At 49.7% G+C, this 25,393-nt stretch overlaps 2 protein-coding genes across 2 annotated transcripts in view; one reads left to right on the forward strand and one right to left on the reverse strand.

The window, feature by feature from the left end:
• The window catches only part of LOC133359559 (E3 ubiquitin/ISG15 ligase TRIM25-like), a 223,482-nt gene that overhangs the window by 71,171 nt on the left and 126,918 nt on the right, over positions 1 to 25,393 (reverse strand). The gene's annotated exons all lie outside the window — the stretch shown is intronic.
• On the forward strand, positions 1,922 to 24,473 carry LOC133359547 (E3 ubiquitin/ISG15 ligase TRIM25-like). Its single transcript, XM_061577985.1, has 6 exons — positions 1,922 to 2,641; positions 3,232 to 3,327; positions 16,757 to 16,990; positions 18,432 to 18,454; positions 18,839 to 18,942; positions 23,872 to 24,473. The coding sequence occupies exons 1-6, from the start codon at positions 2,066 to 2,068 to the stop codon at positions 24,420 to 24,422; spliced, it is 1,584 nt and encodes a 527-aa protein (XP_061433969.1). The 5' UTR covers positions 1,922 to 2,065; the 3' UTR covers positions 24,423 to 24,473.

Here is a 25,393-nt window from a genome sequence, read left to right on the forward strand (position 1 = left end):
TTTGTCACTTAAATAAAACGTGACATTTAGTTACTACGTCAGCAGACCGGTGGTGTATTGGAGAGGAAATCCACAACGATGACAATTCGAGTATGCCGTATTGCTGGTGATTACAACCAGCTTCATCAGGCAATAGCTAGAATTGTCAAAAGGTAAATGCTGTGTGTTTACTCTCCAACACACAACCGGTGTGCTATAGTAACTAGTCGGAATGTTCTGTTTAAGTGATAAACTGTAATTCATTGGCTGTGTCAGGTAGTGGCGGGTTTAACGACACTTTTATATTGACGCGATCTAACCCAAAATGAAAAAAATATTACGGATAATATTTCTCGCGAAAGCCGACGTATTACTTTAAAACTTTAATAAGAATTTACAACGTGCAGTTTACTATGAAGAAATCCAGCCTCACCCTATCTGGTGTAACTTGTCTGTGGAAAAAAACATCACCGTGTTCATGGTTACCATGGGGTTTTAGCAAAATATATAAATTGCGGCTTTTACACCCTGACACTGTGTGTGAATGTAAAGCCACGTCTCCACAGGTGAGCAGGGCTGCCGCAGGGAACATTCCAGGGCGCATCTCGTGGTGTTTATAATTTAACTGCAGGTGAAGTCAGGTCGTTTGCTTGTTTATCGTGGCTGCTCTGCGATTTTTTTCTACATCTAGCTGCGGTGGCTCTGAGATGTTAACTACCTTGCCCGGTATACAGGAGGTCGCGGGTTCGATCCAGACCCTGACGCCTGCTGTATATTTGGAGTCTGCATGTCTCTCTCTCATCATCATCACGGTGGCTCGGAGATGTTAACTACCTCGCCTGGTATACGTGCGGTCGTGGGTTCGATCCCGACCCTGACGCCTGCTGCTGTATATTTGGAATTTGCATGTCTCTCTCGCCGTGGTCCTGTGGACTTTTCTCTGCTCCCTCCGCTTTCCCCTCGACATTTAGGATCCACATCGCGCGTTTAGAGTTTTTTTGCTGAGAAAAGCCACTTCGCTGGGCTTTCATTTGTGACCAGGTCGCCTTTGGAAAAAAGAGCTACGTAGCTCAGTGGACCTTACCTTGTGAAATTTGTATTTATTTATCGAATCTGCCAAACTCAGCGAGTCCAGGATTTAAAATGTCAACTTTGACAAGAATAGGTGATGAAGACCTTTTTTGTTTACGTGATGTGGATTTTAAACATTGAGCAAGATTTGTTTATGCATATTAGGAAAATGTACAGTGATAGTCATACCGATATTGAGCTTAGACGAACGACGATGTTTTGTTCAGCCAGAGGCTGTTACCTGTGATAATGCATACAACCACCGTCCACCCAGAATAAAACGGTGTGGTAGGAATAAAAAAAAACTGAAACATATTTGACAGATGAACAGAGGACGCATGAAGCCTGTAGTTAAAATATTAGCTGATAAAGGTAGAAGACGATTACAGACTGCGAACCTTAAAAAAGGCCTTGCAAGAAAAAAATGGATAAAGACACAGATGGGGAAAAAAACAAGTTAACCTTAACATCAGAATGTTTCCACAAGGTGCGGTTCCATTGTGCAATGCACACAGCCTGACCCTAGCCGGTCAATCAGCCTGTGGGACAAACCATTATCGCTGCGTCCCTGGCTGCTGCTGCTGGATTTTGTTTGTATAAAAATAATATCACTTGAGACCAGTCAAAGCTATGTATGTATGTATGTTGAACTTCTTCCACACCGTACGTAGCCAACCGTGCTAATCGGAAGTGCAGGGGAACGACATCTAAACACAAAAATCAGTTTTAGCTAACACAGTGCGTGACTGTAACGCCACGTCTACACAGGTGAGCGCGGTCGCCGTGTGGAACATTCCAGGGCGTGTCTCGAGATATTTATAACTTAACTGCAAGTGAGGTCAATTAATTTGCTTGTTCGTCTCCGCTGCGTGAGCTGCTCACATAGCGTCTCCTGAACAGAACACACCTCGTCAATGTTACTCAACATCTCACGATATTGTAAACATAAAGTATTTTTGTTGAAATATATTCTCTGAGGCACAGTGATAAACTACTTTGGGTGCATCCTTGGGTCATGGCGAGCGCAGCTCCCGCTGAGAACGTGGACCGTGAGTTGACCTGCTCCATCTGCCTGGACACGTTTGACTGCCCCTCCACACTCAGCTGCGGCCACTCGTTCTGCCTCCAGTGCCTGGAGGATGCCTGGAAGGAGACAGACTCCTACTGCTGCCCGCAGTGCCGCAAAACCTTCCCTCGACGACCCCAGCTGACCAGGAACGTGACGATCGCCAACCTCATAGAGCAGCTGCAAGTGACTGAGACCATGGTTGCTGCTGCTGCTGCTGGCGGTGTTGTTTTCTGTGACAACTGCCCAAAAGGCAAGACGCTTGCAGTGAAGACTTGCCTCAGGTGTGAGACGTCCTTCTGCAGGGAACACCTCGTGCCTCACCTGGAAAATAGGAAGTTTAAAGATCACGTCCTGGTTTCACCAGATGTGAACCCTGAAGAACGCAAGTGCAAGAGGCACAAAGAGGAGCTCAAGTTCTACTGCAAGCAAGACGTGAGCCTCGTGTGCACAGTCTGCGCCTTCACTGGAGAACATCGAGGGCATGATGTCGACACGCTGGAGGACGAGCATGAGACACGGAAGGTGAGGACTGCATGCCGACAGCGATAATCACTGAGGTGCAGAACAAACATGCATTGAGGTTATTTGGCAGCTATACATTTCCACATGATAAACCACTTTGATGAGTTATCATTTGTGGCCAGGTCGCTTCTAAAAAAAATAATAATACCTGGTTGGGCTTTGCCTGGTAGGATGGGGATGGCTTGATTGTATGTGTATGTTGTTGGGTGATTTGTTTAACTTCCTTGTACTTTGCACTTCTATCATGTTTTTGTATAGTTTGTTGTTGTAACGTTCTTACCCACCCCTACTAGACATTTGTGAAAAAGAGCTTTATAGCACATCGGATTCCTCCAGTATGAACGCATATATTGATTCTGATATCTCTACATGAGCTGATAAAAAAACTGTCCCCTGGGTATAATAGAAACATCTCATACAACAAACATCACCGTGGGTTGATTCTCTGTCCGCAGGCCCCTTTCCTATTAGACGTTTTCAGTCAGTCCAGGCTGACTTCCTCACCACGCTTCTAGTGGGCAATTCAGAACTGTCACCGTGGAGGGCTCCGGATGGAGTGGAGTCTCCTCTGATGACTTCGTCTCTTGTAGGGTAGAGTCGGTGAGGAGATGCGAGCAGTGGAGAAGGACAGGAAAAAGGCGGAGGCGTCCGTGGGGCAGATGAAGGCCACTCGCAAGGCCGTGCAGGTACCGCGTGTGGCCTCTGTGGCCCTGTGACCTCCACCTTGGGTGGAGTCTGTGACTCTCCCCTTGAGGTTAACTCCTGAGATTCAAGTGAACTCTGTTAGGCTTGAGTCAGTGTGTAATAACTGTGCAGGACATTGCATTATTATAGTTACGGGTGATTGAAACGTAATTTTTGTTAATGCAACGTTTTACACAAAAAGTTTTATCTCCCGTGAGACTTCAAAACACGTCGCAAGATAACTCGAATGATTTGCAATGGATTAGATCAAATAAAGCAGAATGGAGCAACGATTGTATTGAATTATAAGTTAGACATTAAACGAGTGAAGATGACGATAAAATACGACAGGAAATCGGCTGTTGAATGCTAGATTAAACACAAGAGATGCGGCTATAAAGAGAGTGCAATGGACACGCACCTACCTCTAAAGCAGCACAACGTAGAGCCAATTATTTTTTAAAACATTTTAACTTAAATATACACGAATCATGATGTATTAGTGATTAACTCTTTTGATGTAGTACATTTTAATGATTCAGATAATTACGTAATTGAATCTACTTTTGATATATCTTAAACGATATTGCTAGGAGCCTGTTTGCATGAGTTTGCTCATTCATTCGTTTCTCAATCCACTTGTCTTGGTGAAGGTCGCAGCGGCAGAATGTTGAGTAGGGCGGTCCAGACCTCCCTTTCCCTAGTGACAGACTCTAGCATTTTCTGGGGAATTTCCAGGTGTTCCCAGGCCAGCCGAGTGACATAGTCCCACAAACATGTCCTGGGGTCAGCCCAAGAGTATTTAACCAGTGAAACATTCCCAGGAGAGTTCCAGGGGGAGTCTACTGAGGGGCATCCTTACCACGTGCCCAAACTACCTCAACTGGCTCCTCTCGATCCGGAGGAGCAGCAGCCCCATTCTGAGGCTTTCCAAGATTATCGAGCTCCTCACCCACGGAGAGAGGGCCCGGCAACCCTGCGGAGAAACCTCATTTTGGTCCCTTGTACCCGCGATCTCATCCTTTCGGTCATCACCCAAAGCTCATGACAATAGGTGAGGGTGGGAACGTAGATTGACCTGTAAAGCAACAGCTTTGTTCTAGAACTCACCTCCCGCTTCACTACCATGGAACGATACAGTGCCTGCAACACTGCGGATGCCGCACCGATCCACCTTCCAATCTCCTGCTCCCAATGGCCATCACTTGGGATAGAAACCCCGAGTTATTTTAACTTAGTTTAACACGTAGGCTTTCGCAACCAATATTATTCATAATAAAGGTTTTTGGGTTAGATCGCGTTATTTATAAATGTGTCGTAATCCTCCACCACCCGACATGGCCAAACAGTAAAAAAAAAGTCACATTTACAAAGGACAAATAATTCATTACTTTAGCCCACTGGTGTGTTGAAGAGTGAATCAACATAATAAAAAATTTGAGTACGACGCTGGTAATTCCATCCAGCTTCATCCGGCAATTTGCCAGAATGGTGAGGCTCTCTTGCTCCCGGTCTTAAATAGAGCAGCAGCAGGGTGACGTCATCATTTAATTCATTCAGGTGCAGTGATTTGAGGTGGGGAGGGGGAGGGTATTGTAATAATATAATATATTGGTAATCATTCAATTGTTATTCATTGATATTTGTTTCCCTTATAAGGAATTTTAATTGTATTATATATTTTATTCATTTAATAATACGCTTCCAGGCCGCACTAAGCCTGTAGCTGTCTGAGCGATTAAAGTTATTTGTATTTCTCTCAATTTCAATGGATTCTCGAATTAGTCTTGGCCAGTAATAATTAGTTTTACACAACACTTCAACGTTATCAAAATCAATTGAGTGTCCTTGTTGACAAGCATGCTCTGCCACTGCCGACAGTTGTGTTTGAGATCATTTCATATTTTATTGGTGTTCTTTTAGTCTTACGTTGATGTTACGTCCCGTCTGTCCAATATAGCATCTGCCACACAAACAATTAATCCGATATACACCTTCTGTTGATAATTTAGGCAATTCGTCTGTAGTGCCAGATACCAGTTTTTGAATTGTGTACTGTACAAAATCTTACTTTAATGTTTTGCGTTTGCTAAACACGGGCTAATTTGTCAGTTACTCCTGAGATATATGCTATTATAATTGTTTGAACAATCTTATCGCTTTCAGCAGTGTTGCTTTGCGTTTGTGATTTGGCATTCAGTGTTCTGTTAATTTGAGCATTATTGTAGCCATTCTGTCTTAGTACGTCTTTAACATGTTTAATTTCTCCCACTAGACTTTCACCATCTAACACTGTTTTAGCCCAATGTATGCGTGCCTTGATAAGAGATGATTTCTGAGCTGGGTGATGATGTGAATCTGCATTCAGATAGGCATCAGTGTGCGTTTGCTTTTGGTAAATGCTGTGTGTTATTTTGCCATTTAGACCATGTCCCAGTAAAATATCTAGGAACGGGAGTCTGTCCTTTGTAAACGTGACACATTTTTTACTGTTTGGTCGTGTCGGGTGGTGGAGGGTTATGACACATTTATAACTAACGTGATCTAACCCAAAAACCTTTATTATGAATAACTTTAACTTCTTCACAAAGGGCAGCTTTTCCTCCCTCACAGGGAGAGAATAACCCAACGTCTCCCGAGAGTGAACCATGACTTCAGATTTGGAAGTGCTGATCCTCATCCCAGCCACTTCACACTCAGCATCAAACTGTTCCAGTGCACGCTGGAGATCACAGACTGACGAGGCAAAGAGGACGTCATCTGCAAAAAACAGCGATGCCACTTCCATGCCCCCGTACTAAATACTCTCCATACCTGGACTGTGCCTTGATATCCTGTCCACTCTCCATACCTGAACTGTGCCTTGATATCCTGTCCATGAAAATCACAAAAAGGAGCAGAGACAAGTCGCACCCTTGGCAGAGTCCAACACCCACAGTGAATGACATTGATTTAACACCAATAATACAGACACAGCTCTCACTCTGGGAATAGAGGGACTGGATACCACACAAAAGCGGCACCGGTACATCAATCTCTCGCATCACCTCCCACAAGATATTACAGGGAACACGGTCATATGCTTTCTCCAAGTCTACAAAGCAAAGATAGACTGGAGCAGTATGCCCCCATGACCCCTCAAATATCTGTAAGAAGGAAAAAAGCTGGTCCATTGTTCCACAACCCTGACGGAATCCGCATTGTTCCTCCTGAATCTAAGGATCAACCAACCGGCAAGAAACTCCCCTCCAGCACTCTAGCACTGGCTTTACCTGGGACACTGAGGAGTGTGATCCCTCTGTAGTTGGAGCAGATCCTCTAGTCCCCTTCCTTAAAAATGGGCAACATGACTCCAGTTTTCCAATCCAGAGGTATTGTACCGACCTTCCATGCAACATTGAAAAGGCACTCCTACACTGTCAAGTGCTTAAAACAACTCTGGATGAACCTCATACACTCTAGTAGCTTTGCTGCTATGAAGGCCCTCGACCGCCAGAGTGACTTCAGCAACTGTGATGGATCCGATCCCCCCAGCTGTTTCCAGGCCTGCCATTTGAGATTAGGGCATGTCCACTGGGTTGAGGAGCTCCTCAAATTGTTCCTTCCACCTCTCGACTATTTCCTTCGTTGTGTTCAATGTTACTGAGAACAGATGGGACCACATCCCATATACCCTTCCTAATGCGTCGGATGGTTTGACAAAAGATATTTGAGGCTGCACTGTAGTCTCTCTCCATGGCCTCTCCAAGTGCCTCCCTTGCTCGGGCTTTTGCTTCAGCAATTGGTACCGCTCTCTCGGCAAGCTGGTACCTCTCAATCGAGTCGAGAGACCTTTTTTCCAAGCATAGCTAGGAAAAATTCTCCTTATTCAACTTGTCAGCATCCCTCAGCACTGGTGTCCACCAGCGGGACCTAGGTTTGCCACTTTCACAGGCACTAACTGCCTCCCGACAATAGCTTTTGCAGTCGCATCCACAATAGAGGTCCTGAACATCGTCCACTCGGACTCAATGTCCATGACCTTCTCTGGAGTGCAGGATAAGTTTTCCCAGAGGTGGAAGTTGAAATATTTCTGCACTGGGTCTTCCGCCAGACGTTTCCAGAAAAGCTGCACTATTCGTTTGGGCCTTCCACATCTATCTGGTCGGTGCCCCAAACATCAGATGTAACTTACTACCAGGCGGTGATTAGTTGACAGCTCTGCCCATTTCTTCACCCGAGTGTCCTTAGGTCTGATAATACAACTGTAGGGGTGTTAGAGAGAGAGCCCGTTATGCATGGCAGCCTATGGCAAACAAACACAGTGGGCGGGGCTACGTAAGTGCACGGGGAGGTGCCCTCTACGACGTCCGAGCCAGGCACCCTGGGGGGGGCTGATTCAGGCGTTACGATCCCCCGGAGCCCCACCCCTCAGCGAGGGGTTGGGTATAAAAGGGGATGTATCAATGGGCTCGGCAGTTATGTTAAAGCTAACCAGAGAAGACTGAAGACGTCTTAGATAGAGCCCTGGACTCCCCTGGTTCGCTGTCCTTATCAGGGCCGAACAGGACCGAGCCAGCGGCGTGGTCCCGAGAGCCAAAGCCGGTGCTCTTGTAAGAGCTGGTCTGGGAGTCCGGGTACCGGGCCCGACTTACCAGTGTCGGGCCAGATAGCCTCCCCTAGCCCATTAGTGGAGGACTAGGAGGCAGGCTAGGAGTAGCTAGGACGTGTATCCTCAGCTAGTCGGGTGAGGGGGCCGATAGCCCCTCCAGTGCTGTATGCCACGAACGTGCTGTGTTAAATAAACCCGTGTGCCTCCAACTCCGGTGTCCAAGAGTCGTGAACGCTACTACATCTGGTGTCGGAAGTGAAACAACTACGAACATGGACACACGCCGGACGACTCGAGTCAGGGTACCAGAGGCGGAGGACACCACTGCAGTCGGGGAGCCCGAGACGGCTGAAGATGTCATCGAGCAGCCGGGGCCGGAGGCATCCACACCACAGCAGCAGGAGGAAGGGGAACCGTCGACAGAGGGGCTGAGGCAGGCGCACGCGAAGCTGGCCGAGCTGCTGTATGCCGCTGCCACCATGCTCGACCACATCACACAGCTGGGGGCTGCTGGACCGCCACGGGGCGACGGCAGCCGACGACCACAGCGCCTTCCCGCCATTTCGACGGAGCACCGTTTTGAAAATCCCGCCATCGCCGCAGCTGCTGTTGAGGGCGTGGCTGGCCTGAGCATCGCGTCCAACGGCGGGAGTACAGTACCTGCCGCGTCATCACCAACGGGCGGAACGTCACCACGGGTGCGACCGGCGATCCCATCGCTTGTTCGCGCCGACGCAGAGCCGAGTGAGGGGGACGGGGGAATGCGATCTTCCGCGGCAGCCGCTGCCTTACATCAGCGACTACCTCCACTCAAAGAATTTGTGGGCGAGGAAGGCGACTGGGGCGGCTTCCAGCGGCGCTTCCTCGCTCACCAGGAGATGGCACAGTGGACGGACGCCGAGGCTCTCCGCGCGCTGCCGGCACTCCTCGACAGCGACGCCCTCGCCACTCTAACATCGGCACCGAAGGAGAGGCGCTCCACGCTGCAGAAGGCAATGCAGGTGCTGTCTGCAGTATACGGTCCACCGTCGGACTGTCGCCAACTCTTTTACGATTGCCAGCGGGGGGCAAAGGAGTCGCCCCTGGCATACCGCACAAGCTTCCTGGCACTGGCAAAGGCGGCCTTTCCACGGATGGACAACGAAGGTGTCGACGCCATGGTTACGGAGAAGATACTCCTGCTGGCGGACGACTTAGATATCGTCATCGTCGCACAGGACGATGCAGAGATGTGCTCCCTCCAAGCGGCCCGACTCCTCCACGCAAACCTGTGCTCACAACGACGGAAGGCCAGCAAGGCGGCGAGCGGGCGTGCCGTCGCTGCAGCCACCCTCCCGGCGGAAGAGGTTTGCGCCATCGAACATCAACGGCAGCATGGTGCGGGAGTACGGGCGGACCGGGGCGGTTCAAGCCATCTCCAACATCCATCGACGTCGCCAGCGCTCCCGCGCTGTTACAACTGCGGCATCCGGGGCCATGTCGCCTCGGGGTGCCGCTCTCCTCGGCAGCGCGGGACGACACCTCAACGGGACGACGGCCCTCGTCACAAGCTCCACCATCATAATCCGGCAAGTCGCGGCACCCCTCATGTTTGGCCCACGCACACGCCCATCACGCACTCAAACAACGCAACGAATGGGGGGCCGATATCGCGCACCATCGCACCAACACGCACCACTCTGGGTACTCATATCGAACCCGGCCAGTGGTCCGTGTTGGCCGATCGTGTTGTAGCCGCATCGTCAGGGTCGTCTGCCATTGTGGGGCACATCGACGGGGTTGAGGTGCGCATCCTGGTCGATACGGGAGCATCGGCGACCATTATTTCGGAGTTAATTTACAATATTCTCCCTGCCCAGAGCCGTCCTTTGATGCCTGTTAACGTGCCATTCTATGCTGCTAACGGGGGCTCACTTGGCATCATCGGACAGATTCGTGCCCAAATTTGTATTGGGGAAATTAAATTGTCTGGGCCGATTTTTGTTTCCTCCTCGCTGGCGGTTCCGTGCCTGCTGGGGACGGACTTCCTGGCCAAAATGCCGATTAGGATATTAATCGACCAGGGATGCATTGAGCTCCCGTCGGGCCGACGCATGGCGTTTCTGCCATCCCCCGTTACGAGTCGGACGGCGTTCGCGACGGTGCCGGCGTTCGTAGATAGAACGGTGCGCGTCCCTCCGGGGGCACAAATGTTGATTCCTTTGAAACTTCGGCGGCCCTTCGCTAAGGGCATTGGGGCCCGAAGGGTTCTGCTGGGGCCGTCTAGGGCCGGGGTTAGTGGACCTCATTTACTTCCGGCCCAGACCATAGTAAGAGGGGACGGAGACCCCTTCATCGCGGTCCTCAATGTGGGCTCGCAGACGGTGGTGGTCCCACAGGGAACCGTGCTTGCTCACGCAACGCCGGTGCCCTGTGAGGAACCCGTCGCGAATCATGTCAGCGTTGTCCCTGCGCCGCGACCACATTCGGACAGCGATGAAGGGTGGCTCGAGGCGCTTTGTGCGGGATCGACGGACCTGTCAAATTCAGAGCGTCAACAACTTAAAACACTACTGCGGGAATTTTCCGACGTTTTCAGTCGAGATAAATACGATTTGGGTTGCACTCATCTGCTGCGTCACCATATTGATACGGGTGACAGCGCGCCAATACGCCAGAATCCCTTTCGGTTGAGTCCCGCCGAAAAGGACCATGTCAAATCGGCTATTGATGACATGTTGGCCGCCGACATCATTTCTCCTTCCACCAGCCCTTGGGGAGCGCCGATCGTCCTGGTTAAAAAGCAGGACGGCTCGTTGCGGTTTTGCGTTGATTTTCGGCGCCTTAACAAAATTTCGGTTGCCGACGCATACCCGCTCCCACGGATGGATGAATCGCTGGACGCCTTGGCGGGAGCGCGATTCTTCTCCACACTGGATTTACTTTCGGGATTCTGGCAGCTTCCTCTGGACGATGATTCAAAGCCTAAAACTGCTTTCCGTACACCGCACGGCCTGTTCCAATTCAACCGGTTGCCGATGGGCTTACACTCAGCGCCGGCAACTTTCCAGCGTTTGATGGAATTGGTTTTGGCTGGATTGCAATGGGAGTCGTGCCTCATTTATTTGGATGACGTTATCGTCTTTGGTAAAACTTTTGACGAACATCTCCAGAGGTTGCGGGCGGTTTTCCTAAAGATGCGGGCTGCTAATTTGAAATTCAAGCCCCAAAAATGCCATTTGTTACGCGATTCGGTGCGTTATTTGGGGCACATCGTGGGGCGCTCAGGTATTGCTACCGATCCCGCCAAAACGCAGTGTGTCAGCTCCTGGCCGACTCCCACCTCGGTGGGAGGGGTCAGGAGTTTCATTGGCTTCGCGTCGTATTACCGACGGTTCGTCGCTGATTTTGCGACGATTGCCAAACCCTTGCACGCTTTAACATCAAAAGGGGTTCGGTTCCACTGGGGTCAAGAGGAGGAGGCTGCTTTCTGCTCCCTTCGGGACGCCCTGGTAAAAGCTCCTCCCTTGGTTTACCCCGATTTTTCTAAGCCCTTTTTGCTCGACACCGATGCGAGCAACACGGGTATTGGGGGTGTGCTTTCCCAGGTGGTTGACGGCGTGGAACGGGTGGTAGCGTACGGTAGTCGGGTGTTGTCTCCTGCGGAGCAAAGATATTGTGTCACCCGTCGGGAACTGTTGGCAATTGTCTATTTCATCCAACAGTATCGTCCATATCTGTACGGTCGGCATTTCACCGTCCGCACAGATCATGCGGCACTACAGTATGCCCTGCGAGTTCAACAACCATCGGGACAATTGTCTCGATGGTTGGAGATTCTCCAGGACTTTGATTTTGAAACCACCTACCGTAAGGGCGTTCGCCACACCAATGCGGACGCTCTGTCGCGCATGCCAACCACCTCCGAATGTGCATGTCTCCTGGGGTCTGGACGTTGCAGGCCTTCAGGAGACGTATCGGTTCCAATCTTGGCGGCCGCCGACGACGACGAAACATTGATTACTAATTCGATCGAACAACAGGGAAGAGATTCCCTGTTGGGGTTGCCCGTCACTGAATGGGGGCGCCTCCAGATGGAGGATACCTCCCTCCTCGGGTGGCATCGTCGCGTCGGCGGTGCTGGGCGGGCGAGGGGTGATTCTGATGCATGGGAAATGGTGCAAGGTCTGCTGATGCATTGGGACGGGAAATCCCATCGACATCGGCTGGTGGTCCCTTCTGGGTTGCAGGGCAAGGTGGTGTGGGCCGCTCATGAGCGCCTTCTACACCTGGGGACCCAAAAGACTCTCGCCTTGCTACAACTTGATTTTTTTTGGCCTGGCATGACGAGGGATGTTGGGGATTTATTGGGATCATGCCCTCGGTGTGCGCAACGAAAACCGCCGGCACGGGAGTCTAACCCACCCTTGCAATCGATCAAAGTGTCCAGAAGAAACGAGCTTGTCGCGCTGGATATTTTGGGTCCATTCCCCGCCACCCCCAGGGGCAATAGATATTTGTTGACTGGTGTGGAGTATTTTACACGCTGGCCTATGGCCTGGCCCCTTGCCAACCAGTCGGCAGCAGCCATCGTGGAGGCCTTTGTTCAGGGATACGTCCTGGACAAAGGTGCCCCGGAGCGGCTGCTAACCGACCAGGTCAGAATTTTTTCCGGTAAACTACTCAAACAAGTCTGTGAGCTCCTGGGCACGAAGAAAATTCGTACCTCCCCGTATCACCCGCAAACTGACGGGATGGTCGAGCGTCTGCATCGCACCATCACGTCAATGTTGTCACAGCAGGTTTTGGACTCACAGACCGATTGGGACCTGCAAATTCAAGGGGTCTTGGCGGCGTACCGGATGGCACCCCACGCAGCTACGGGATTTTCCCCCTTTGACCTCATGTACGGCCGCGAACCCGACCCGCCTGTCCGTGCCCAACTGCAGATCCCCGAGCCGCAGGGAAAAACTAAATTGGCTGACCATGTAAAATTTAATCTGGCCAAATTGACAGAGGCGCGGGATAATTATAACCAGCCTCGTCAAAAAGCGAATGAGCGCCTCAGACTGGGTCGGGCGCACATGATGCAGTGGAAGCCGGGGGACAAGGCATGGCTGCACTGTCCCCAGGTGCCACTGGCAACCTCCTCTAAGCTGGTGCGGCCGTGGCGGGGCCCTGTGGAGGTGGTCGAGGTTTTGCGACCGCAGTGCGTGCGCATCAAATGGGGGAAGCGGCGGTGGTTCGTGCACCCCTCTAGGTTAAAACCCTTCGTTGCGGTACACAACCCCACTTCACACACGCGTGGCCAAACATGTGGGGGGTCGACCGACTCACTGGGTCCGTCTCCGTCGCCCTCACCTAATGCCTTGCCGGCCGTGCCACCTCCAGGTGCATCAGGAGTGACGGGCTCACGCCCGACCACCCCTCCTGGGGATGCCAAAGGTCGCGCGGCGTCGGATGAGGACTCACTCCGAGACGGACAGTTGCCACCTGACGGTCCGCCACCCGGGGTTACCCCATGTGAGGGGCCCGCTGCAAGGACACGCGCTAAAATGCGCAGACTGTTGTGAGGCCGGAAGATGTGTACATAGGTTGTGTTCATTGTGTGTTGTGTGGGTGGTGTGTTCCCTGCTCATTGAATGTACATATGTTGGGTTCACCATGTGTTGTGTGTGTGGTGGGTTCCCTGCAAATTGTATATAGGCTGTGTTTTTTTTACGGAATTCGTATTTATTCAGGGGGGGTGCGTCGGGTTGTTTTCTCTTCTTGCTGTGGCGTTTTGTTGTGTTCTTGTTGTTGTTCCTGTTATTGTTGAAAAATAGTGAGGCACACGCGCGGTCAGGGGGTAAATGCACCTTTATTGTCATTTTTTTTGTATGTTGGCAGCCGGGACGGCTGCAAGCTATGCAAGGGGGGGGGGGGGGGATGTAGGGGTGTTAGAGAGAGAGCCCGTTATGCATGGCAGCCTATGGCAAACAAACACAGTGGGCGGGGCTACGTAAGTGCACGGGGAGGTGCCCTCTACGACGTCCGAGCCAGGCACCCTGGGGGGGGCTGATTCAGGCGTTACGATCCCCCGGGGCCCCACCCCTCAGCGAGGGGTTGGGTATAAAAGGGGATGTATCAATGGGCTCGGCAGTAATGTTAAAGCTAACCAGAGAAGACTGAAGATGTCTTAGATAGAGCCCTGGACTCCCCTGGTTCGCTGTCCTTATCAGGGCCGAACAGGACCGAGCCAGTGGCGTGGTCCCGAGAGCCAGAGCCGGTGCTCTTGTAAGAGCTGGTCTGGGACTCCGGGTACCGGGCCCGACTTACCAGTGTCGGGCCAGATAGCCTCCCCTAGCCCATTAGTGGAGGACTAGGAGGCAGGCTAGGAGTAGCTAGGACGTGTATCCTCAGCTAGTCGGGTGAGGGGGCCGATACCCCCTCCAGTGCTGTATACCACGAACGTGCTGTGTTATATAAATCCGTGTGCCTCCAACTCCGGTGTCCAAGAGTCGTGAACGCTACTACACAACTATGAAGTAAATTATTGTCTTTCGGCCCAAGGTGCGCTGGTACCACATACACATATCAGCATCCTCGTGTTCGAACATGGTGTTTGTTTTTGACATTCCGTTACTATCGCAGAATTCCAGTTAAATCCAGTTAATCCTCACCGTTCGGTTTCAGATCAGGGGGGACATTCCCCCTAATCATGCCTCTCCAGGTTTCTCCATATTTTCCCACGTGAGCATTGACATCGCCCAATAAGACTATGGAGTCGGTAGGCGGCACGATTGAGCATTGCACCCACCATCTCCAAGAGGGCCGAAAATTCTGAACTGCTGTTGGTACATATGCACAGACAACAGTCAGAGTTGTCCTTTCTGAGACCCGATGTCTCATTGAGGCGACCCTCTCATCCACTGGGACAAACTACAACTGAACAGCACCCAGCCAGGCTTGTGAATATCCCCACACTCGCCCGGGGCCACTCACCAGGGGTTTCTCCAGAATAGAAGAGACCACCCCCAATCAAGAAGTTAGCGTTCATTGCCAATGCTGTGAGTGGAGGTGAGACCGACTATATTTAGTCGGTACCTTTTCACCTTCTCCACTAGTGCCGACTCCCCCCCCCCCCCCCAGTGAAGTGACATTCCATGTCCTAATAGCTAGTACCCATTTTCAATGTTCAGTCCTTCTGACACCATCCCACTCCCTGCAATACTGGCATCGCACCCGCCCCTCACCCTTCATCCTGCAGATGGTGGGCCCAGAGGACGGCGTCACTTAGCCATTTCGGGCAGGGCTCAACCGAATTACGTGGGTCTCCCACCCACCAGGTGCTTCTTGGCAAATACCACCCTCAGGCCTGGCTCCAGGGGGGCTCCCGGTATATCTTGTCTGGGTCAGGTTCTCTGATTTTAGTACTTTTCAACCATTCATAAAGTGATGCTTTTTTGGACCATTATTTGTCTGGAAGCTCTGCCCAGACCTGTTAACCAAAGCAGATCCTACCAGGAGTACAAGACTCCAAGCGACATAGCTCTGAGGGTCATTGGAACACAGAAACCCCACCACCACGAAAAATGTTACGAGTATCCAATGTCATGCAAATCCTGATGTAAAAGTGGGCATCAAGTCAGCTGGTGATAATAATTCACACAACATCTCCATGTTGTGGAGAATATTAGTAATACAACCAGAAAAGCAGATCATTGATCTCCATCAAATATCTGAGCTCAGAGTGATTTGAAACGGTGGAGGGAGGGGAGAGAGCCCAGCATATGTGTAGTGGGTTCCGAACTGACAGAGACGGTGAAGTGGAGGCAGCACTATTTATTGTAACTCAACACTTAGACAGGCAAGGTATACAACACTGGAAGGGGTAACGACCCCTTCACCCGTACGACACTGGGATACACCCCTAGGCTCCCAGGTCCTCCCCTAAGGGCTCTAGGGGAGGCTAACTGGCCTGGCCCAGCCAAGGCTCAGGACCTGACCACCAGCCACACAGATCCGGCCTTTAGAAGGACATCGGCTCTGAGGCTCTGGGGTCACACCGCTGGCTTGCTCTGCCCGGCCCTGAGAAGGACAGCGGGTCAGAGGAGTTCCAGTGTCTATCTAGCCGGTCTTCAGTCTTCAACTGGGTCTTCTGACTATAGCTTGCGAACACTGCCCCTATCTCTCTGGCTCCCCGTCTGTTATACAAATTCCTCACCGAGGGGCGGGGTTCTGAGGGATCACAGCACACCCCGCAGCCCCCACCCGTTGGTAGGGGCACGGGGGATCCAAAGCCCACAGCCCTCTTCGAGTAAGCCCAGGGTGCTAGCTGTAACTGATGTGTGTTTGTCCCATAACACTGTAACAGCTGTAACTGGTGTTTGTCCCATAACACCACTACATATGTTTAGAGAAATGGACATTCCAATAACGTAAGGGAGTTTTAATAACAGATACTTTTAGTAAGTTATTAGTCGTTATTTTTCTCCATATATGTGAATAAAATATCTCAGTTGTATTGAAAGATATTTTTTAGTATGTATTGGGTAGGTACATTTGTTTTAGGAATGCATTGTAGGTCATATAATGGCACCGTATGGATAATTATATTTTGATTGACAATTTAATGTTTCTCTTTATGATGTGTTTATTTCCACTGAGGAATACAATTTTGCTTTTTATCTTACTAACCATATTATAGATGTGAACGTCCTAGATTCTTCAACAGTTATTGACCTGTTCACTGAGATGTGAGTGCAGAGACATAATGTAAGAGGCAGGGCAAACTAGGTTTAGAGTAGCCAGAAAAAATGTGACTTTGGTATTTATAGCATTAAATATTAAATGATATCAGTCATCGCACACCCTTGCAGGATTGCATGGTCCAGACCAAGGCTCGCATCTCAGGCAAGTTCACCCGCATGAGGGTGATGCTGGATGAGGACGAGAGGGCAATTTTGGATCGCGTGGACGTGAAGGGGCTCGAGCTGCTGTCCCAGATCGAGGAGAACATCGCTCATTACGAGCACGAGATCAACGAGCTCCATGCAGCAGCCACGCGCCTGCACGCTCTGCAGGAGGAGAGGGACTCGCTCACGTTCCTGCAGGTAGAGTGAGAAGGCATCACCCCACCTGGCCACCATTGACCACTGTTGCCTCTGCAGTGGCGATGTTTACGCACACAACCAGGTACTCCTTTGAGGCTGAGTCGACCTTGGGGAGGCCCAGGACCCATTCAGATAATCGTCACTGGTGTTGGTCGTGAGCAGGAATCGAACTCGTGTCGTGGGTTGGTAACGCAGTGCGCTTACCATTGCACTACCACTCCCCCCACACTAACTTGTACACGCACGCACATACGAGCACGGGCGCACACATGCACAAACACTCACTGCCAGCACGAGGCTGACTCATTACATCTCACGAAGGATCGCTCCACTGAAAAAACATTGTTCCGTGATTAAGTTCGCGTTTCACGTCGAAAACTGACTGTACATTTAGAAAGGCGGCACATGCAAGGTATCACAAAGAACATAATAACGCAACTTGCATTGTCAATACAATCTATGGGCCGTAGATTGTTTTGAAAGAAGTCCACCAACGTGAATTTGTATGTTCTAGTAAAAATATAACTTACCACTGAATTTCCAAATAATAAATAAACGATTAACATTTTGCCTTTAAACTTTCGTGACTGCAGGAATTCATATTCTTTGAGTTCTGTCGGTAAAGTCACGTAGATAGAAAAATAATAATAAAAAGAAAGTAAATACAAATAATACAAAATAAAAATACATTAGTGTTTTTTGTTTTATATTATTATTGATTTAAATTTTATTATTTGTATTTTAATTCACTTTATTTTTATCATAATATTTCTATCTACGAAACGAGTACAACGTTTTGCCAGTAATTATAACCAGCCTCATCAGGTGACCGTCAAAATTGTGGAGAAATTCTCCTGTTTTGGTCTTAGAGGAATAAATGTGATGTCATCACTGTGAGCCAATCAGGTGCGAAGCCCAGAGTGGGAAAGGTGAGTTAATGTTTGCATATAAATGACAATGTATCTCTCTTATTAGTTGGGTTATTCACAGTTAATCAAGACACAATGCACGTACGTTATGTATGTACATTAACGACTTTTGGGCACAAAATCGTATCAAAGGTGAGCTTCTCTTGAGGTTTTTGAGCCTGAAAATTGTCCCAAAAATTCTAAACTTCTGACAAAGGTAACGCGATGCTCTGGGTGTAAGTCACCCTCGCAGTGGATAATTATTTCCAATGTTGGTTCACAATCACTGCCACTCGATGTCGAGTGCCACGTACGTCTATTGCCCGTGGCAAGGGTTTGAGAGGCCACACCTTGCTGATGAGAACCATCGAGTCCAAACGAGTTCACGGCTTTGTCTTGATTGCAACCAACAACACTGGGATACGCAAATGGCTGAGTGCAGCTCAGCTCATCGCATCTACCAATCACCGTGTGGTTAATATGGCTGAAGGTGAACTGATTCGCGTCCCCTGTCCTGTGTCTGACTCCTGCAGGTTCACCTGAAGGAGACAAACCGGTAGGGATACATGAACTCCCACAGATTAATACACGGGGTGACGCCTTGTGTGGGACATGGGCTGCGTGATGATGAGTGTAATATCGCTGTGTGTAATGATGCTGTGTAAGGCACTGGCTGTGATGATGTTGTGTGTGATGCTTCGTAAGACACTCGCTGTGTGTGATGCTGCACGTGATGATGCGATGTGTGATGATTGTGAGCGATGAAGCTGTGTGTGATGATGATGCTGTGAGTGGTGATGCTGTGTGTGATGATGCAGTGTAAGACACGGGCTATGTGTGATGGTGCTGTGTGTGATGGTGATGTGTGTGTTGGTGCTGTGTGTGTTGGTGCTGTATAAGACACGGGCTGTGTGAGTCACTGCTGGTTCTGGTGTCATAGGAGAGACGCTCAGAAGGAAGCTCCACACTCATCTTTCAGCAAAAAAGACATCGCCGTGATCAGCGCCCTGCAGGGAGCTGGGGTCAACCTGCTGGCATTCATGTGTGAGTTCCACGGACTCTTACCACCTGTGCGTGTGTGTTATTGTGCGTGTAATTGTGCTTGTACAAGTATGTTGTGGAGCGGTAGTGTAGTGGTTAGCGCACTGCGCTATGAACCTGGCGTCCCGAGTGTGATTCCTGCTCAAGGCCAACACCAGTGATGGATTATCTGAACCGGTCCTGGATCTCCCCTAGGTCGACTCAGCCTCAATTGAGTACCTGGTGCGGTGTGTAAACATCACCACTGGGGAGACAAAGGCGGCCTGACATGGTGCTGGTCACTCACCCCCTGGTGTGCCGTGCAGGCCTTCATAGGTGCTTGCTAACAGCACTTGCCCCAAAAGTTTGTTGAGGATATACGGGGGCATCTTTGTCTTTGTAAAAGTGTATAGATCTATATTGAACCAACCGTGCAAATCGGAGGTGTATGGGTGTATGGATGAGCGAGAGTGAGTGCGGATGTCCAGTGAAGATGGGATGTATTGTGCACTGAGCTACAAACATCGTCACCAACAGGCTATTCATGGCTAACATCAGTGGTGAGTGGATTCAGAACCAATTTTGGAGCTCTCCTAGGTCAAATCGTCCTAGGTACTCATTAAGGCTGTATTGTAAACATCACCACTGCAGATACAAAGGCTGCCTGGAGGATTTGTATGGTTGAATGATAAAGACTATAGATTTTAAAACAAGATCAAGGTACGCTTAGGAATCTTATGGTTGATTGTTAATACCCAAGGATCATACATCCAAACTAAGACATAGGAGTCTTAGGCTTCATGTTAACAGTTTGATGCACATAGAGTCAAACTAAGGCACCTTTACAATGTTAGCTTCCCCAGTTAATGGCTGAGGCTCACAGAGCCAGACTAAGGCATTGCCTTGATTAATCTTGCCTATCACCGCACTGCACGTGCAAAGATAAACATTACGACTGTAATATATTCATTGGACACTAATATTTAGCACAAACACGAGCATATTTCACTACTACTTGAGCTTCATTGATATTACACGTGTGTATTATCCAGTGAGGATGCTGTTGGCCAAAGTAACCATTGTAGCAGATGAATCTATGACTATAAGTCTTTTCTGTAATGGATGTCATCATCAGACTCGAGAGACTCCATCACCGTTGTGATGCACAGGGTTCTTTGATAATGCCGGAGGCTCATAACCAGACCAAGGCAGCCTTAGGATTCTCAAGATTCATTCATATTTCTTGAGGCTGCTATATCCCTACTTAGGCACAGTAAAGATTATTGGGGTTCAAGGTTAATACCTGAGGCTCACAGAGCCTTCTGGGTTATCACTGTGGCTCACCATGTGTATCACTGTGCAAACAGATACATTACTTTTGCCCATGTGTAGAGAAGTTCCGACGGACGTACTCGGAGACGGAGGTAAGTTAGGGGCTTCCGCCAGGGTTTATTAACACTTATCAATATTACACAGGGTACACAACTCCCAGGGGCTAGGGGTCCTACTCTGAGTCCGGGTCCCTGCCGGCTAGCTCCGGTCTCTCTCTCTTGTGTCGGATCGTGGACTCTGCCGACTCCACCGACCGGAGAGAGAAGCACCTCTACGGCTACCACTGGCTTCTCCCCAGACTCCCTATTCGATCCCTCTCACTATCCCTGGTTCCCTCTTCACCCTGTTTACTATCCCCGTTCCTATAGTGACCCCGCTTACGTCACGGGGTATCCCTTAAAAACCCTAGGAAACGTGACGTCATCGCACTGAACGGCACACCTGACGTCACGTCCCCATTTTACTCCTCTACATTACCCCCCCCTGTGAAAAAAATTCAGCCGACTCGGCTGTAAACAATATAAAAGTAGAGGAGTCCCAGAACCACAAACCAACATATTGCAATACCTCTACATTAATATACAGCACACACACGAGTGTAAAGGAGTATTACATGAACTATATTAACCCTACACGTGTGTATTATTGAATGAGGATGCTCTTGCTATGCTGTGTTTGTGTGATTGTTTTACACAGAGACGCTATGGCTGAGATTCTGAGGATTCATTATTAGTAATTGAGGCAGCGTGATACAGACTCAGACACAGTTAGAATTCATAGGGCTCTGTGTTAATGCCTAAAGCTCTAAGAATCAAAGGCACCTTTAGGATTCTGTGTTAATATTCAGAGGTTAATCAGACAGCCAGCCATGGGCTTGACCTTGGTTGACCGTGTAAATCACTACCTAGACAAAAAGGTTAATTACTATAAAACATATATACGTACACATTAAAATATAGCACATACACACAGATGACTGCAAATCACTATTACATGAGCTCCATTAACACTGCACGTGTGTATAATTGAGTGAGGATGCTATTGCTATCCTGCGTGTGAGTCTGACACACACACTCACACACGCTAGGGCTAAGATGTTTAGGATTCATTATTAGTGCTTGAGGCAGCGAGATCCAGACACTTTGAGGATTATTAAGGTTCAGTGTTACAGCCTGATGCTCTCAGAATCAAAGGCAACTTTAGGTTTTAGTAGACAGCCAGACCAAGGCATAAGCTGAGTTGTCCGTGCAAATCACTACACAGGCAACAACAAGTTAATTACAAAAGAACACGTATCAACATATACCAATACGTTGATATAGACAGAGATCCCTCGTATGGCCTTAACAGACTGTTGGGGCAAGTGCTGTTAGCGAGCTCCTATGAGGGGGTGGGTGGCCAGCACCACGCCCGACCGCCTTTGTCTCCCCAGTGGCGATGTTTACACACCGCAGTCATCACTACACTCTCACACACACACACACGAGTGTACATCACTACACTATCACACAGACATGAGTGTACATCACTACACTATCACACATACACACACGAGTGTACATCACTACACTATCACACAAACAAGTGTACATCACTACACTATCACACACACACACACGAGTGTACATCACTATACTATAACACACACACACACACACGAGTGTATATCACTACACTATCACACACACACACGAGTGTACATCACTACACTATCACACACACACACACGAGTGTACATCACTACACTATCACACACACGAGTGTACATCACTACACTAGCACACACACACACACACACAGTGTACATCACTACACTATCACACACACACACGAGTGTACATCACTACACTATCACACACACACACAGTGTACATTACTACACTATCACACACACACGAGTGTACATCACTACACTATCACACACACACACACGAGTGTACATCAATATACTATCATACACACACACACACGCGTGTACATCACTACACTATCACACACACGGGTGTACATCACTACACTATCACACACACACGAGTGTACATCACTACACTATCACACACACGGGTGTACATCACTACACTATCACACACACGAGTGTACATCACTACACTATCACACACACACCAGTGTACATCACTACACTATCACACACACGAGTGTACATCACTACACTATCACACACACACACACACGAGTGTACATCACTACACTATCACACACACACGAGTGTACATCACTACACTATCACACACACACACGAGTGTGCATCACTACACTACCACACACACACACACGAGTGTACATCACGACACGATCACACCCACCTCGTGTGCCGTGTCGGCCTTCACAGGTGCTCACCAACACCACTTGCCCCTACAGTCTGTGAAAGGTGACACACGGGAGACGTTTGTGTTTGTTGTACACACAGAGACGCTACGGCAGTGTTGATATCCACGCCGCCGCTGCTGCTGCGATCCACTGCCTCCCACGGTCGCTACCGCCACAGGAGGGCTGAACGATTAATCGATTTCAAATCGAAATCGCAATTTGAAACAATGCGATTAGGAAATCGCAAAGGCTGCGATTTTTCTGCGATTTGAAAAGTCCTATTACTTTCTTAATGGAATTGTTTGTCTATTATTATTTTTATAACTTTATTTATTTAACCTGAAATATTTGTTCTATATTTAATTGTTCTTTTTCAAAAATTATTTTTTATTAAATACATGTTGGAAGGAATTCATATATTTTAAGTTCTCATCCTTGCATTATAATATATAGAGCAGTTAATATTTGGATTGTATCATGTTTTCATGCTCCATTACATGTTTTAAATATATTACACAGTGACTATTGAACTGAAGCTTGACTTTTAAAAAATGTAATCGCAAATCAAATCGCAATCTCTGTCAGAAAAATCGCTATTAGAGATTATCCCCAAATCGTGCACAGAGTGCCCGACCTCCTGGCACCTCGCAAAGCCCCGCAGGGGCTGGGCCTGGGCAGGGCTCGCACGGGCGGCCACCACCACCCTGCCTAGCAGGTGCTACAGGGTCCGGGGCCACGTGGCGGGGCAGTCACCACCCTGCCTAGCAGGTGCTACAGGCTGCGGGGCCACGTGGCGGGGCAGTCACCACCCTGCCTAGCAGGTGCTACAGGCTGCGGGGCCACGTGGCGGGGCAGTCACCACCCTGCCTAGCAGGTGCTACAGGCTGCGTGGCCACATGGCGGGGCAGCCACCACCCTGCCTAGCAGGTGCTACAGGCTGCGGGGCTACGTGGCGTGGCAGCAGGTGGCGGGACGGACAAACGCACGCTGTACTGTACTTCTGTGCTCTCGCCAGCCGCGCCGCCTGCCTTCGCCAACGCGCGGTGACCGGCGTGGTGAAGGATGGTCAAATGTCCCCCGAGACCCGCACGGTGTAGGGAGGCCTTCATCCAATTGCGGATTGACAAAGTACCCGTTACATGTCATCACACCGATAGCTACGCATTACAACGTTGTGTAACAATGATCATTATGAATTGCTCTATTGTAGTGTACGTGCGTGTTAGTGGACGAGTGCTATTGTTATATAGTGGTGCTGTTGTTACACGGCTACTGTGATTATCGTTACTGCAGATGGACGCTCACCGACTGTGGACCTCAACTCGGCCTGCAACAAACTCCAGATTTCCTCGGACCTCAGGACAGTGACGTGGACCGCTGTCTCCCAGGGTCGCCCCGATCACCCATACCGCTTTGATTACTGGGACCAAGCCCTGTGCTCCGAGAGCTTCTCGTCGGGTCAGCACTACTGGGAGGTGGACGTGGAGAATGTGGCGGATTTCTGTCAGGTTGGAGTCGCGTATGGGACGATCGCACGGAAACGGAAAGGGAGTGGTGACGAGTGTAGCCTGGGAAAGAACGACTCATCCTGGGTTTTATATAAAGATTACAACAGCTGCTCAGTGCTTCATGGTGGTGTAGAGACCTCAGTGCCGGTGACGGATCCTCCCCAGAGAGTCGGGTGTCACCTGCACTGGGAGGCGGGGCTACTGTCGTTTTACCACGCCGACTCCATGGAGCTGCTGCACTCCATCCACCACTCGTTTAGTCAACCGCTCTACCCCGCACTGAGTGTGGGTGGTGGTGACTCAGTGAGGATTCTGGATCTGAGTCGTGCGTCTTGAGAGCACCGAGAGTGAGCAGCGCAGAGAAACGGGCACAACGCACAGACTCACGCACACAAAGACACATTTACCCCGTGTAGCCTTAACAAACTGTTGGGGCAAGCGCTGTTAGCAAACGCCTAAGAAGGCTGGCACGTCATTCGAGGGAGTGGGTGACCAACACGACGACTGACCCGACTTTGTCTCCCCAGTGGTAACGTTGACACACCGCACCAGGAACACATTTGAGGCTGAGTCGACCTAGGGGAGGCCCATGACCCGTTCACCAACACTATTGACGATTATCCGATTCGGTCCTGTGTCTCCCCTAGGGTCGACTCAGCCTCAAATGAGTTTCTGGTGCGGTGTGTCAACGTTACCACTGGGGAGACAAAGGCGGGTCAGTCGTGGTGTTGGCCATCCACCCCCTTGTGTGCTGTGCCAGCCTTCATAGGTGGTCGCTAACAGCACTTTCTCCTAAAGTCTGTGAAGGATATACGGGGGATATTTGTGTGGGTGAGTGGGTTGGTGTGTTTATGCCTTTCTGTGTCTTTGTTATTGTGCCTTTGTCGTCTTGTCTGTGTGTGTCTTTGTTATTGTCTCTGTGTCTTCGTGTCTGTGTTATTGTGGCTGTGTTATTGTATCTGTGTCATTGTGTCTGTGTCTTTGTGTGTCTGTCTGTCTTTGTGTGTGTCTAGACATGGTGCTTGCCACCCACCCCCTCGTGTGTAACAGTGCCGGCCTTCATAGTTGTTACTCGCTATTTACAGAACTTTCCCTAACAGTCTGTTAAGGCTACGCGGGGGATTTTTGTCTTTTTATAGAGGTGCATGTGCGTAGTGTGGGGTGGAGTGGTGGTGCAGTGGTTAGCGCACTGGTGGGGGAGGGCGGGGGGAGCCAAGCTTCTCTCTGACGTCATCGTCCCTCGCACCTCGCGCCGCGTGGCGCTCAACGCCGAGAGGGCGGAGCTCCACCGCGGGCGTGCTGGGAAC

The sequence above is a fragment of the Lethenteron reissneri genome, chromosome 65 (genome assembly GCF_015708825.2).
Source record: "Lethenteron reissneri isolate LAM-NWPU_2019-01 chromosome 65, ASM1570882v1, whole genome shotgun sequence".
Taxonomy (NCBI): domain Eukaryota; kingdom Metazoa; phylum Chordata; class Hyperoartia; order Petromyzontiformes; family Petromyzontidae; genus Lethenteron; species Lethenteron reissneri.